This window comes from Rattus norvegicus, chromosome 5, assembly GCF_036323735.1.
Source record: "Rattus norvegicus strain BN/NHsdMcwi chromosome 5, GRCr8, whole genome shotgun sequence".
Classification (NCBI taxonomy): Eukaryota; Metazoa; Chordata; class Mammalia; order Rodentia; family Muridae; genus Rattus; species Rattus norvegicus.
The window spans coordinates 83668418-83685226 of NC_086023.1; the positions used below are offsets into that span (position 1 = coordinate 83668418).

The 16809-nt window shown below is 39.7% G+C and overlaps 1 protein-coding gene across 2 annotated transcripts in view; it reads left to right on the forward strand.

Moving 5' to 3' along the window:
- The window catches only part of Pappa (pappalysin), a 238007-nt gene that overhangs the window by 155060 nt on the left and 66138 nt on the right, over nt 1-16809 (forward strand). For both annotated transcript variants that reach the window (NM_001401319.1, XM_039109884.2), the window contains one exon: nt 16075-16188. In NM_001401319.1, coding sequence (NP_001388248.1) covers nt 16075-16188 — 114 coding nt within the window. The remainder of the gene's footprint in view (nt 1-16074; nt 16189-16809) is intronic.

The window sequence follows — 16809 nt, forward strand, 5'->3', positions numbered from 1 at the left end:
TTCAAGCATTTGGGCTAATAGCCACTTATCAATGAGTGCATACCATGTGTGTTTTTCTGTGATTGGGTTACCTCACTTAGGATGATATTTTCCAGTTCCCTCCATTTGCCTATGAATTTCATAAAGTCATTGTTTTTAATAGCTGATTAGTAAGTACTCTTATTGAAAGCAGTTGTCTCCAAGTGTGGGGGATTGGGAGGCAGATGCTAGGTGTAGAGGTTGGCATACATGGCATGAATGAAAGTCTCCAGGTCTTTCAGCCACAGACTGGTTCTACAGACAGGCACTTGCAGATACCTCCAGGATGGCTGCTGGTCTACAGAGTCCACAGAAATAACTATGTATCTTCAAGCTTCTCTCACTATTTCTTCCTCTATAGAATGAGAAAGCATAACTATTTCTTTTTTTTTTTTCTTTTTTTTTTTTATTAACTTGAGTATTTCTTATTTACATTTCCAGTGTTATTCCCTTTCCCGGTTTCCGGGCAAACATCCCCCTCCCCCCTCCCCTTCCTTATGGGTGTCCCCCTCCCAACCCTCCCCCCATTGCCACCCTCCCCCCATAGACTAGTTCACGGGGGGTTCAGTCTTAGCAGGACCCAGGGCTTCCCCTTCCACTGGTGCTCTTACTAGGATATTCATTGCTACCTATGGGGTCAGAGTCCAGGGTCAGTCCATGTATAGTCTTTAGGTAGTGGCTTAGTCCCTGGAAGCTCTGGTTGCTTGGCATTGTTGTACTTTTGGGGTCTCGAGCCCCTTCAAGCTCTTCCAGTTCTTTCTCTGATTCCTTCAATAGGGGACCTATTCTCAGTTCAGTGGTTTGCTGCTGGCATTCGCCTCTGTATTTGCTGTATTCTGGCTGTGTCTCTCAGGAGAGATCTACATCCGGCTCCTGTCAGCCTAAACTTCTTTGTTTCATCCATCTTGTCTAATTGGGTGGCTGTATATGTATGGGCCACATGTGGGGCAGGCTCTGAATGGGTGTTCCTTCAGTCTCTGTTTTAATCTTTGCCTCTCCCTTCCCTGCCAAGGGTATTCTTTTTCCTCATTTAAAGAAGGAGTGAAGCATTCACATTTTGATCATCCGTCTTGAGTTTCGTTTGTTCTAGGGATCTAGGGTAATTCAAGCATTTGGGCTAATAGCCACTTATCAATGAGTGCATACCATGTATGTCTTTCTGTGATTGGGTTAGCTCACTCAGGATGATATTTTCCAGTTCCAACCATTTGCCTACGAATTTCATAAACTCGTTGTTTTTGATAGCTGAGTAATATTCCATTGTGTAGATGTACCACATTTTCTGTATCCATTCCTCTGTTGAAGGGCATCTGGGTTCTTTCCATTTTCTGGCTATTATAAATAAGGCTGCGATGAACATAGTGGAGCACGTGTCTCTTTTATATGTTGAGGCATCTTTTGGGTATATGCCCAAGAGAGGTATAGCTGGATCCTCAGGCAGTTCAATGTCCAATTTTCTGAGGAACCTCCAGACTGATTTCCAGAATGGTTTTACTAGTCTGCAATCCCACCAACAATGGAGGAGTGTTCCTCTTTCTCCACATCCTCGCCAGCATCTGCTGTCACCTGAGTTTTTGATCTTAGCCATTCTCACTCGTGTGAGGTGAAATCTCAGGGTTGTTTTGATTTGCATTTCCCTTATGACTAAAGATGTTGAACATTTCTTTAGGTGTTTCTCAGCCATTCGGCATTCCTCAGCTGTGAATTCTTTGTTTAGCTCTGAACCCCATTTTTTAATAGGGTTATTTGTTTCCCTGCGGTCTAACTTCTTGAGTTCTTTGTATATTTTGGATATAAGGCCTCTATCTGTTGTAGGATTGGTAAAGATCTTTTCCCAATCTGTTGGTTGCCGTTTTGTCCTAACCACAGTGTCCTTTGCCTTACAGAAGCTTTGCAGTTTTATGAGATCCCATTTGTCGATTCTTGATCTTAGAGCATAAGCCATTGGTGTTTTGTTCAGGAAATTTTTTCCAGTGCCCATGTGTTCCAGATGCTTCCCTAGTTTTTCTTCTATTAGTTTGAGTGTGTCTGGTTTGATGTGGAGGTCCTTGATCCACTTGGACTTAAGCTTTGTACAGGGTGATAAGCATGGATCGATCTGCATTCTTCTACATGTTGACCTCCAGTTGAACCAGCACCATTTGCTGAAAATGCTATCTTTTTTCCATTGGATGGTTTTGGCTCCTTTGTCAAAAATCAAGTGACCATAGGTGTTTGGGTTCATTTCTGGGTCTTCAATTCTATTCCATTGGTCTATCTGTCTGTCTCTGTACCAATACCATGCAGTTTTTATCACTATTGCTCTGTAATACTGCTTGAGTTCAGGGATAGTGATTCCCCCTGAAGTCCTTTTATTGTTGAGGATAGCTTTAGCTATCCTGGGTTTTTTGTTATTCCAGATGAATTTGCAAATTGTTCTGTCTAACTCTTTGAAGAATTGGATTGGTATTTTGATGGGGATTGCATTGAATCTGTAAATTGCTTTTGGTAAAATGGCCATTTTTACTATATTAATCCTGCCAATCCATGAGCATGGGAGATCTTTCCATCTTCTGAGGTCTTCTTCAATTTCTTTCTTCAGAGTCTTGAAGTTCTTATTGTACAGATCTTTTACTTGCTTGGTTAAAGTCACACCGAGGTACTTTATATTATTTGGGTCTATTAGGAAGGGTGTCGTTTCCCTAATTTCTTTCTCGGCTTGTTTCTCTTTTGTATAGAGGAAGGCTACTGATTTATTTGAGTTAATTTTATACCCAGCCACTTTGCTGAAGTTGTTTATCAGCTTTAGTAGTTCTCTGGTGGAACTTTTGGGATCACTTAAATATACTATCATGTCATCTGCAAATAGTGATATTTTGACCTCTTCTTTTCCGATCTGTAGCCCCTTGATCTCCTTTTGTTGTCTGATTGCTCTGGCTAGAACTTCAAGAACTATATTGAATAAGTAGGGAGAGAGTGGGCAGCCTTGTCTAGTCCCTGATTTTAGTGGGATTGCTTCAAGTTTCTCTCCATTTAGTTTAATGTTAGCAACTGGTTTGCTGTATATGGCTTTTACTATGTTCAGGTATGGGCCTTGAATTCCTATTCTTTCCAGGACTTTTATCATGAAGGGGTGTTGAATTTTGTCAAATGCTTTCTCAGCATCTAATGAAATGATCATGTGGTTCTGTTCTTTCACTTTGTTTATATAATGGATCACGTTGATGGTTTTCCGTATATTAAACCATCCCTGCATGCCTGGGATGAAGCCTACTTGATCATGGTGGATGATTGTTTTGATGTGCTCTTGAATTCGGTTTGCCAGAATTTTATTGAGTATTTTTGCGTCGATATTCATAAGGGAAATTGGTCTGAAGTTCTCTTTCTTTGTTGTGTCTTTGTGTGGTTTAGGTATAAGAGTAATTGTGGCTTCGTAGAAGGAATTCGGTAGGGCTCCATCTGTTTCAATTTTGTGGAATAGTTTGGATAATATTGGTATGAGGTCTTCTATGAAGGTTTGATAGAATTCTGCACTAAACCCGTCTGGACCTGGACTCTTTTTGGTTGGGAGACCTTTAATGACTGCTTCTATTTCCTTAGGAGTTATGGGGTTGTTTAACTGGTTTATCTGTTCCTGATTTAACTTCGATACCTGGTATCTGTCTAGGAAATTGTCCATTTCCTGAAGATTTTCAAATTTTGTTGAATATAGGTTTTTATAGTAAGATCTGATGATTTTTTGAATTTCCTCTGAATCTGTAGTTATGTCTCCCTTTTCATTTCTGATTTTGTTAATTTGGACGCACTCTCTGTGTCCTCTCGTTAGTCTGGCTAAGGGTTTATCTATCTTGTTGATTTTCTCAAAGAACCAACTTTTGGTTCTGTTGATTCTTTCTATGGTCCTTTTTGTTTCTACTTGGTTGATTTCAGCTCTGAGTTTGATTATTTCTTGCCTTCTGCTCCTCCTGGGTGTATTTGCTTCTTTTTGTTCTAGAGCTTTTAGGTGTGCTGTCAAGCTGCTGACATATGCTCTTTCCTGTTTCTTTCTGCAGGCACTCAGCGCTATGAGTTTTCCTCTTAGCACAGCTTTCATTGTGTCCCATAAGTTTGAGTATGTTGTATCTTCATTTTCATTAAATTCTAAAAAGTTTTTAATTTCTTTCTTTATTTCTTCCTTGACCAGGTTATCATTGAGTAGAGCATTGTTCAATTTCCAAGTATATGTGGGCATTCTTCCCTTATTGTTATTGAAGACCAGTTTTAGGCCGTGGTGGTCCGATAGCACGCATGGGATTATTTCTATCTTTCTGTACCTGTTGAGGCCCGTTTTTTGACCAATTATATGGTCAATTTTGGAGAAAGTACCATGAGGAGCTGAGAAGAAGGTATATCCTTTTGCTTTAGGATAGAATGTTCTATAAATATCCGTTAAGTCCATTTGGCTCATGACTTCTCTTAGTCTGTCGACATCACTGTTTAATTTCTGTTTCCATGATCTGTCCATTGATGAGAGTGGGGTGTTGAAATCTCCCACTATTATTGTGTGAGGTGCAATGTGTGTTTTGAGCTTTAGTAGGGTTTCTTTTACGTATGTAGGTGCCCTTGTATTTGGGGCATAGATATTTAGGATTGAGAGTTCATCTTGGTGGATTTTTCCTTTGATGAATATGAAGTGTCCTTCCTTATCTTTTTTGATGACTTTTAGTTGGAAATTGATTTTATTTGATATTAGAATGGCTACTCCAGCTTGCTTCTTCTGACCATTTGCTTGGAAAGTTGTTTTCCAGCCTTTCACTCTGAGGTAGTGTTTGTCTTTGTCTCTGAGGTGTGTTTCCTGTAGGCAGCAGAATGCAGGGTCCTCGTTGCGTATCCAGTTTGTTAATCTATGTCTTTTTATTGGGGAGTTGAGGCCATTGATATTGAGAGATATTAAGGAATAGTGATTATTGCTTCCCGTTATATTCATATTTGGATGTGAGGTTATGTTTGTGTGCTTTCATTCTCTTTGTTTTGTTGCCAAGACGATTAGTTTCTTGCTTCTTCTAGGGTATAGCTTGCCTCCTTATGGTGGGCTTTACCATTTATTATCCTTTGTAGTGCTGGATTTGTAGAAAGATATTGTGTAAATTTGGTTTTGTCATGGAATATCTTGGTTTCTCCATCAATGTTAATTGCGAGTTTTGCTGGATACAGTAACCTGGGCTGGCATTTGTGTTCTCTTAGGGTCTGTATGACATCAGTCCAGGATCTTCTGGCTTTCATAGTTTCTGGCGAGAAGTCTGGTGTGATTCTGAAAGGTCTCCCTTTATATGTTACTTGACCTTTTTCCCTTACTGCTTTTAATATTCTTTCTTTATTTTGTGCGTTTGGTGTTTTGACAATTATGTGACGGGAGGTGTTTCTTTTCTGGTCCAATCTATTTGGAGTTCTGTAGGCTTCTTGTATGTCTATGGCTATCTCTTTTTTTAGGTTAGGGAAGTTTTCTTCTATGATTTTGTTGAAGATATTTACTGGTCCTTTGAGCTGGGAGTCTTCACTCTCTTCTATACCTATTATCCTTAGGTTTGATCTTCTCATTGAGTCCTGGATTTCCTGTATGTTTTGGACCAGTAGCTTTTTCTGCTTTACATTATCTTTGACAGTTGAGTCAATGATTTCTATGGAATCTTCTGCTCCTGAGATTCTCTCTTCCATCTCTTGTATTCTGTTGGTGAAGCTTGTATCTACAGCTCCTTGTCTCTTCTTTTGGTTTTCTATATCCAGGGTTGTTTCCATGTGTTCTTTCTTGATTGCTTCTATTTCCATTTTTAATTCCTTCAACTGTTTGATTGTGTTTTCCTGGAATTCTTTCAGGGATTTTTGCGATTCCTCTCTGTAGGCTTCTACTTGTTTATTAATGTTTTCCTGTGTTTCCCTAAGTGTGTTCATGTCTTTCTTGAAGTCCTCCAGCATCATGATCAAATATGATTTTGAAACTAGATCTTGCTTTTCTGGTGTGTTTGGATATTCCATGTTTGTTTTGGTGGTAGAATTGGGCTCCGATGATGGCATGTAGTCTTGGTTTCTGTTGCTTGGGTTCCTGCGCTTGCCTCTCGCCATCAGATTATCTCTAGTGTTACTTTGTTCTGCTATTTCTGACAGTGGCTAGACTGTCCTATAAGCCTGTGTGTCAGGAGTGCTGTAGACCTGTTTTCCTCTCTTTCAGTCAGTTATGGGGACAGAGTGTTCTGCTTTCGGGTGTGTAGTTTTTCCTCTCTACAGGTCTTCAGCTGTTCTTGTGGGCCTGTGTCTTGAGTTCACCAGGCAGCTTTCTTGCAGCAGAAAATTTGGTCTTACCTGTGGTCCTGAGGCTCAAGTACGCTCGTGGGGTGCTGCCCAGGGGCTCTCTGCAGCGGCAGCAACCAGGAAGACCTGTGCCGCCCCTTCCGGGAGCTTCAGTGCACCAGGGTTCCAGATGGTCTTTGGCTTTTTCCTCTGGCGTCCGAGATGTGTGCAGGGAGCAGTCTCTTCTGGTTTCCCAGGCTTGTCTGCCTCTCTGAAGGTTTAGCTCTCCCTCCCACGGGGTTTGGGTGCAGAGAACTGTTTATCCGGTCTGTTTCTTTCAGGTTCCGGTGGTGTCTCAGGCTGGTGTCCTGCCGCTCCTGGGCCCTCCCCCACGGGAGCCCAGAGGCCTTATACAGTTGCCTCTTGGGCCAGGGATGTGGGCAGGGGTGAGCAGTGTTGGTGGTCTCTTCCGCTCTGCAGCCTCAGGAGTGCCCACCTGACCAGGCGGTTGGGTCTCTCTCTCACCGGGTCTGGGAGCAGAGACAGCATAACTATTTCTAAGGACATCCTGGAATCTCAAGATCTGGCTGATGAACTTCTCTAGGTCACTGGCAACATGCAATAATAAATACAGAAAGGGAAAAGAAATGAAACAAAAATCAGAAAACATATTGCTAGGATGACTTCAGTAAAACTTTGTACTTCTCTTGTGATTGTCATTGTTAGAAGAGAGATGGTAACTACAAATTAGCTGTTAGTCTTTGAGTATCACAGACATGAGCGCTGTAAGTTCTCAGACATTGACAGGATGGTCACTTGGTCCATTGTGAGGTTTTCTTTGCTTTAGTTAACCCCCTCTGCTATGAAATTCAGTTGGAAGTGGTTGGAAGTCTAAAGCTGGCAGCTTGTCAATGCTGTTAGGAAGTAAGCAATTGAATCAGTTCTAGGAAGGGACCTCTTCCTTTTTGATCCAGGTTCTTTCTGTTGCTCACAGTCCTACAGAACCGGCTTGTAAAGACCTGTTTGGTCTGTTGAGACAACTTCTATTTTCTGAGTACCAAGAATAAATAGGAGAAATTCTGAACACATGGTCTATGTGGCTTGGGACTTAAGCTCTATCTGACATAGATATATCCATTCTCTCAATATAACCTCCAAAATGTTAGGCATAGTCAAGTCCTTTACAAAGCAGCATCTATGGTCTTAGTCTGGATTGGAGTCTTGGCTTTAGCAAAAGCTAGTTGTGACCTTAGGCAAAATGTAGGACTTCAGTTTTCTTGTCTCTAAAGGGGGTATACATATTAGTCTCCACCTCTACCTCATATGATTCGGTACTGATAAAGGGTTTGGTTTGGTTTCTTTTTTGTTTCCTCTAAAATAATGTCAAACTCACTAGTAACTCAGGCTACCATTGAGTTGGCAAGCATCAGACCTCAGCCTTTTGAATGATGGGATTATAGTAATGCAGCAGTATGTTCAAATTTATAAGAGTCTGAAAATATTCAAGACTTAGAATAGGTGTCTGTGTATGTCACTACTGCTGCTGTGGCCTTCTATGCTATCTTTTATTTCCTAGATATTAAGGAATAAACTGGGATTTATGTGACTATAAAATAAAATAAAATATCATTCTCAACTTAGAAATCATCAGACTTTATAGGGTAAGACTCAGCTCTGAATAACTATAATCTAACTGGACAGGTGCTATAACTAAGCTATGTTCAAAGAGCCTTGTGGACACAGAAGAGATAGCAATTAATTCTGGATGTTGGGTGAGCTCTCAGAAGAGGCTTGTTATTCCAGACAGGTTTTAAAAGATGTATAGCATTACACAAAACAAGCAAAGCAGAGACAGGAGTGAGTCTGACCACAGGCAGTATGCATGGAGCCCATGATGCTTGGGAAAAATGAGACTTTGACTGACATGAAAGTATCATAGTGGACATGGGACTCCTGCACTGTGGGTGAAGAAAAAGCAGCTGCTGCTGAAACTGCTTTCAAAGCCTTTAGCAGCTACATCTAGGCAAATCTCCTCCCACTGGGCATGGGGTAGACCAGAAGTAGCAGGTGATGTGATTAGTTTTTCTATTTAAAACAGGTGTGTGTGTGTGTGTGTGTGTGTGTGTGTGTGTGTGTGTGTCACTATAGAGTGACCAAGGATAAAAATAGTGTTCAGCCAAGCCTTTTTCCCATTAAGGGAAGCTGAAGGTTGTGTCAAACCCAAGCAACAGTTATGTTGTTTTTCTATTAACTTCACAGTGTAAAGTCAGAGAAATCAATGTATGCATCCCAGCTCTACATTCAAGTGAGCATGTGATCTTGAAAGCATTGTTCATTGCCTCAGTTTCATCATGATAAATACTGGATAAGGATTCCAGCCTTGTGAGGAATAAATGGAACCCTAGGTGGAAAGGATTATTTTGGATGTCTGTAAGCTTCCAGTGCCCTTAGCAGACATTCAATGAAACCACTATCCGCTAAAGATAAAGAAGCTGCCTGTTGGAGAACTATTTCATAGTAATCCATCCAGATGTGGTGCAGTGTGCCTATTGACTAAATAAACACATGTGATGGAGAGTGTAAAGGTTATGCTAAAGGGTAGAGTCTCTTAAAGGTCATGAGCAGTAGACACTTGTCCCTTAGTTCCTTCAAGTACTATAAAGGAAAGAGGGCAGCTACCTGCACTGAGCTTCCTATAACAGGGGGTATTGTGAGCCTCAGAATTCCTGTCTGCTCTGTCTGTCATGCTATTTTAGGAAAAGAAGTTAATGTCTCATCATCAAAGATTTTTCTTTACACCAACATCAGAATCAAGAGGACCCAGAACACATGTACTAAAGCTAGAAGATGGAAGTTTGCATTTTCAGGACAACTTTGCCTCCTACCACCTGCACGTCATTGTGCAGGGAATCTCCAATCTCTTGCTTACTGAAGAGAGAATTCTCTCTTAGGGAACTCTTCTAAGCCTAATTAGAAAATTATAAATAAAAATGCATAGTGCTAGGCAAACAGCTCATGGGTAGGATGCTTGAAAGATTGTGGATTAGATTCTCAGCAGTGGAAAAAATAATCAAATGATTACCACACAACACAACACACACACACACACACACACAGAGAAAGAGAGAGAGAGAGAGAGAGAGAGAGAGAGAGAGAGAGAGAGAGAATAAACAGTACAGTCAAGAGAGCAAAAATATGAACAGTCATTTTACTCCTTAGAGTAGAAGGCTTCCAGAAGTCTAAATGTGGAAGTGCATTTTCAGTCTGTGATCCAAGAAAAATGACAATTCTGTATCCTTGTCAAACCCTGAAAAGACCAGAGAAAGCTTGCTAACCAAATCACACTTGATGTTTGTCTAGTACCAATATTTAAAAATCTCTAAGCAAATTTTATTTAGTACCATATTTATACATTCGTCAATATAACTTTTAGTCACACCTGGCTTCTTTTTTCAATATTTCATTTTATTACATTAGGAGCCCACCAGATGATCATGCCTCTTGGCAATCTATAATGCATACTATGGGATTGTTAACTACAGGTATGTTGGTAAGCAACAGGCCTTTAAGTCTTTTCTTGCTTAACCGAAGTACAAGCCCTCATATGTGCAACTAGTCATGCCCTTTTCCCCCAATCCTTTGCACCTACCACTGCGTCTTTGAGTCTTTGAATCTAGTTTATGTGTCTCATTTGTGTGGAGACTGTGGTATTTATTTGTCTGTGACAGACTTATTTATTTGTAATTTTTAAATTACTTTTATTCTTTGACAGTTTCATACAAATACATATTGATATCTGGTCATTTAACCTGAATTCTCCTCTTTTATTTCCCCACTCTCTCACTGAACAAGAAAGTCCTATCCTATTTTATGTGTTTTCTTTTGTTTCTCATCTAATGTAATGAAGGTTACTTGCATGAGTATCAGTGGGAGGTTATTTACTTGAACATGATGACTTGCCAGTGTGATACATAAAAGAAAATGACACTTTTTCTACCAGCCTCCATAAAATTTCCACAATCCTTTAGTGAGGGGTAGGATTCCACAAGCCTTTTCTCGGCATAAGATAGCAATGTAATGTTCAGTATCTAGCATGGAGAAATTATGAAGGTAACCACAGCTGCAGTAAGTTTATAGATCCAATGGCTGTATCATATCCAGAAGTCAGCTATGCAGAACTTCTCCCCAAATTCTTATTCTTTCTACTCACTCTTCTATGAACCTCAGAGGGGATGCTTAAGATTCCAGTTTAGGTCAGAACATCCAATATTTGTTTCTTCTTTGCATGCTGACCAGTTGTGAGTCTCTGCATCAATCACTATTCACTGCAAAAGGGAAGCTTCACTGAGCAAGACTGAAAACATTACTATTACTAGTGGTATAAACATAAATATTTATAAGGCAATTTTAGCAAAATTTAGCAAAATTACAGTATAGATTATATCCTGTGGCCTATATGTCATATATATGTCCTATGGTCACAGGAAGTCTCTTCATCCTCTGGCTCTTGACAGGTACAGTAGCAGACACGAATTCTCACCTGTGGATAGGCATCTAACTCAGTCATGAAGTGGTTATACCTATAATAGTCGTGCCACTATTGTACCAGGTTTATTTCACTAAGTATTATATCCTCATGGTTTACTTTTTATTGAAGGCGGCATGGTTTTCTAACATTCTATTACATGTACATACCATGATGTTTTTACACATCCACCTGTTTATAGGCATGTATGTTGATACATTTCATCCATTAGAAATAATGCTTCAATGAACATAGGAGTGGGAACTACAAAACAATTGAGCTCCAGAGAAGTGCTACTTTATCTCTCTCTCTCTGAAAACGTAAAGCCAGGTTCTCCAGAACATCCTTACTATCTTCCACAGCAAAGTCAAAGTTGGAAGATAAGACAACAGGTCTTCTTCACAGTACTGTGACAGGAATGAGTGTTACTGTGGACAGTTACCTGACATCTCTAGCATGAGAGAGCCAGTGACAGCCACAATCATTAAACTTTGCTCTGTAAGATTAGAAAGTCAGAGGAAGAACAGAAGGGCTCCTCATTAGATTTCAGAGATGTAAAAGTTGGGTTGGGCTTGGAATATTGAGAAAGACTGTAAAGCACATAGATCCAGTCATACTGGGGGAAATGGAGGCATGGTGAAGATGAGCGAGAACAGAGATGCTTAGAATGGTGGTAGAGATGATTTAAGAGTCTGTGATGGTGTGGAATGTATGTGAACTCCACCAATTTATTCACTAAATTTATTCGTGTTCAGTAATCTTTGTATAGTAGGACTTGCTTTTCTTCTTGAAGGAGCCAAATAAAAGTGCATGGATAAAAAGAAAATATCCCCATAGCATCAGTGTTCAACCTTGTGCTTTCACAGGGTTCTCTGTTGTTCAGCGCAGGTGAGCCCAACATGCCCATATCTGTGCTCATCAGTTTAGGTTGCTAAACAGATAAGTTTGGACAGTGCCCATAAAAACAGGAGGCCCTGAAGAATTTGAGTCTCCTTTTCTCTCCACCCTCCCAGGAACAAATGATTTCAAGATCAACTGAGCACTTTGGGTAAAATTCAACTGGTTTTGTTTGTTCCTTTCTGATTTAGTTTGACTGTCCTGATTGGGATTACAGCCAGTCTGACAAAAACACACAACAAAACAAGAGAACAAAATAACAGCACCATGTTCCACTAAGAACCTATCTAGTCCTGATAAAGCTGAAGAGAGAAGAGGAAATCATGCTTAAGTAATAAGAAGGTTTTGTTCATGTTGGCCAGTTCTCTGAGCATGGATGCTTTAGATGCAGAGATAAGACCCCCAGCTCGAAGCTCAGAGTTCTGCTCCACCACACTCTGTGGGGAGACAGGCAGCTAAGAATGCAAGGAGAGTGCATTCCAAATGATAGCTGGCCAGGCTTTGAAATGCCATAGATGGTTTGTGCAAAGTCTCATACTGTTCTAAGTCACAGCACAGTTTACCAGCTGCTCTGCCTAAGCCTGCTCCCAGTTGTTTTGAGAAAAATAAAAAAGCTGAAAAACTGTCTACTAGACTGTGAAACTAACTATGTTTTATCCTCAGCATCTGTGTCTAATTTTGCACAATGGGATAGGTGATTCTTGGCACCTTTGTACTTTCTAAAAATCCCCTGTGATATTTAAGAAACCAATATTGCATTCCCAGGTCTCACTGACTCTCAGACCCAGCAAGGAATTTTGGCAATTGATGGTTTTGATACTTTTTGATGTTTATGAAACAATTAAGTAATTTTCTTGCATGAAATATTATAAGGCAATAGAAGACAAAAGGTTCACTCAGTTGATATTAAGTTGACATCCAATCTGACACCAGGTGTTGAGAATCATTGATTAGACACCTTTGTGTCTATGGCGTATACATTATTCAAATGCATAGAGAAGTCCATAGAGGCAGGACCTAATTCTCCCTCTGTTTTTGAGCCAACATTCACTAGAAGTAGGTCTACTTAGTCTAAAGTCTGCTACTGAACTTCTGGGTGATATTTGATGTTTGTTAATGTTGTGTAAGTGGTTTATCTTCCTCTGAGATTTCCAAAATGAATTGATGGGGATAGTAACACGAGGGTAAGCCAAGTGTAGTGTGCACATGGCTTTCTGCATTTTCTTTGCAATCTCTCTTTTTTTTTTTTTTTGGTTCTTTTTTTCGGAGCTGGGGACCGAACCCAGGGCCTTGTGCTTCCTAGGTAAGCGCTCTACCACTGAGCTAAATCCCCAGCCCCTACCACTGAGCTAAATCCCCAGCCCCTACCACTGAGCTAAATCCCCAGCCCCTTTGCAATCTCAAATATGAACTTACTCCATGATTTTTATTAAAAGGTAGAATCACTTAGTGCCTGTCACTATTACAGTTCAAGATGTGTTTTGTCTGAACATTGTTTAATGTGTCATTTCTGTAAATTGAACAGATACTTGATGTTTTCTTCTTATTTTTTATTTAGTTACTTTGTTCCTTGTTAATTTTATACATGTATATAATGTATTCAGATTACTCTTTTTTTAGACCAAAACATTTTTAATGGGAGTCAGATGCTATATGAACATATGTGGTTACAACAGCTTATCGGCGTAAGTGTAAAGAACAGAAACAATGCCTAAATTTATTAATTAGAGACTGAATAGTCAGCATGAGAAATACATTCCTTTCAGTAAAATTCATTACAATTCAAATTACTCTTAACCCTGAATCTCTTATATTCCTCCTCCACCATCAACTATCACTCTTTCCTATGTACTCTTGTCTCATATTCATATCTTTGGTTTTGTGATCCTCAACTTAACCAGGGTTGACTATATGACTACATCTATGAGCCATTTGAACTGTCCATTGGTACCTGGTGGTTCCACCAGTGGGTATGTTAACTGAACGCAAGGACCATACTTACCTCAGAACTTACTAATGGCCAATATGTTATCAAAGAGCGGTAGAGAGCAATGAGCTCTTCCTTCCATAACAGACTGTTGAAAGACCTAATCAGGTGTACATCCAGTGCAGGTATCCAAAGCTGCTGAGAATTCAAAATTGACAATTGCAGTTTGCAGCTATTCTCCCTGTTTTGGGCTCTCACATTTTTTTTCTACTTCCACTTCTGTATGTTCCCTGAGCCTTAGGAGTTGTGTGGTATAAAAGTCTTCTTTAGAGATGAGCAATCAACCAAAGACTTGACATTTTCTGAGAACTATCCCAAGATATGATGGAAAGAGGAACACTCGGAACTGAGCATGTGCATAGGTGGGATTCTTGGCATATTAAAAGAAGGTTTGGTGATGCTCAGGTAAAGACAGGTTAGGTTTTTCAGAAGAACCTGACTTAGTCCAGTCCTAAAGCACAGTGTTAAAGGGAGTTAATACCAATAGTTTTACATCTATTTCCATGGCTTTATAAGCTGATATTTTGGTGATTGTATTCATTGGGTTTGAAAAAACAAGGAACATCTATGCTACATAATCCAGGCTGGCTTTGAACCCTGTGCCTCAACTGGTTTTACTTCAGATTTCTAACTAGCTATAATTACAAGTGGTAAGCAAGGACTAAAGAGTTTTATATCCTTTTAATTCATGATCTAAATGAAATAATGTAAACAAATCAGTGATGTTTGTCAAGTATATGCATTGTAACTAGTGTGCGCAGTACCTAAATTGATTCTTGTGTGTATCTTGTCTTTCTTGCTTCTTTCTTCTTTCTGTAATAATCCACTGCACATAAGATTCCACACATTTTCCTCCACTTCCTTGACACCGTTTCAGCTGACACCTTAGCATTCAATGCATGTTTTCTCTTGATGTGTGCAATCTATACTAACCTCTGGTCACATACAGAGCTTTTAATGTATGGTTTTAACAAATATGTTAGAATGAGCTTAGACATTTACGTGTCATTTCTCCTTTTCACTGATTGTTGCCATGGGTCCATGTAGGTGTCATACAATTCACCACTAACTTTTCATTTTGTTTGATCTGGGCTCACATGAATCTAATTGAATTCATTTTAATATTCTTTTGCTCTGTGTCATTCAACCGTAAGAATATTTCTCACTTTTGCATCCTATCCCCAAAAGTTGAACACCAAGACTATCTCCAGATATGCATGCATATATGTACATATATTAAAGAACTGGACATATTTGATTAAGAACTATTTATTTTGCTCTTTGTTTTGTTTATTGTGTGTGTGCAGTTTAGTTTGATTGACATTAGATTGTCTTCCTGTTTATTTCTAGAGCTTTTAAGATCTTCTGAACTTTATAGGTCTGCTTTACTTCTCAAAGAACTAGACTATGACCTGGAGCTGTAAAATAGTAGGCCCAAGAGCACATGGAAGTTCTGCGAGAAGAGTCACATTGCAGATCAGAGGAAAAGTGTTAATTCAGGATAATCTTCTGCCAAACATCTGGCCAATCTCAACAGCTCCCCTTTTCACCCCTTTCCTCACACTGAACTTGGTCAGTTTGCACACGTGTGAGGGATTACTTGATTGATATTTTGATGCTATGTCTGCTCTCCACCTTAATTTTATGTAGCTTGTGCTCCCTAGTTCTTGATACATAGTTTTTAGTACATAACATTTGAATGAATCAAATAACTTGGTAAATGGAATGACAGTTGGATACATGAGAAACTCCACTAATTAAAAGAAAAAACATGCCCATGCATGCATTCTTCTTGATAATTGTAACACTTTAATATTAACATCATTGGGAGAAAGAGGGCAGTGGGGTGTAGGGAAGAGGGAGGAAGAAGAAGGAGAGGAAGGATTCCATGGAGCTGACTTTTCATGATAGCATAGAAACCAGAGTTCATACTCAGTACTTTTCTGTCATTGTGAAGCTATGAGCCCAATTTTATGGTCACAATACACCACATGGCTTTGAGAATTCAGTAAGAGCAATCTCACAACACTCATCTTCACAGCTTTCCTCGAGCTTTCTGATCGCTGGGTAATTTATAACAACTTAGGACTCTGTTTTCTTTTGAACCTTCCCTTCTATTTCTTCTTACAATGCCTTCCAGGACCAGATTCAATGTCAACTCCTTCAGGATTTGTTCCCATGAGAATGTCACTGTCATTCTGCCACTGAAATATGTCATGCGTCCTTTCTTTTCCAGCATTGGGGATTATTTCAACAATAAAGTGTGAGTTTCTGGAGCAGCTTCAATCTATTCACTCCTGCTTTCTATTCCACTACCAACCAAGCACATGAATGCTAAAGGTTCATTAACTTTAGCTGAATTCTCAGCACCCTTGAAACATCTTTTTCCTCCATCTTTTGCCAGGTGTGTCGAACCAAGGTGATAGATCTCAGTGAAGGCATTTCCCAGCATGCTTGGTATCCTTGCACCATCAATTACCCATACTATCAGCTGCCTCAGACCACATTCTGGCTCCAGGTAAGAGCTCTCCTGATTTTGAGAGGCGTGATGTATAGGTCTTGCTTCAAGGATGTACTAACCACTCTAATGACTTTTTCTCAAGATGTTCTTTCCACCCTCCAAGACTGTGAATTTGTAAAGACAGGAAACTGAAACATATTCATGGGATGCCTTCTACAACCAAATCCCATAATTGCTCATAGGATGCCTCATTGAATGTTTATATTGCAGAGAATTTGAAATCTGCCTATTACTTATTATTCAAAGTTCTAAAATCATAATCTCTTTCTTCATGGAGTCTACACTGACCCAGAGAAAGAAGTGAACATTGGCCTCTTTGTAGCTTTGTGTATGCTTGGTCACTCATTAAACAGTAACCTTCTCCTGGTGTTTCACATCTTTGTGTGGCTTCACCTTCTTGGGTACAGACTGTGAACTGGGTTTATTTTTTATTTATGTGTCATTGGCATACTTTAAGCCCCATGGTTCACAGAATTTCCAGGACCATGCCTTATTTGGCTTTATCATGTTGGGACCTAGTAGACAGAAGAGTGGAGATAAGTGATGGGTAATAAACCTACAATGTGTTTGATGTCCATGTGAAATTTCACTATGTACTATCCTTGTGCTAGACACTAT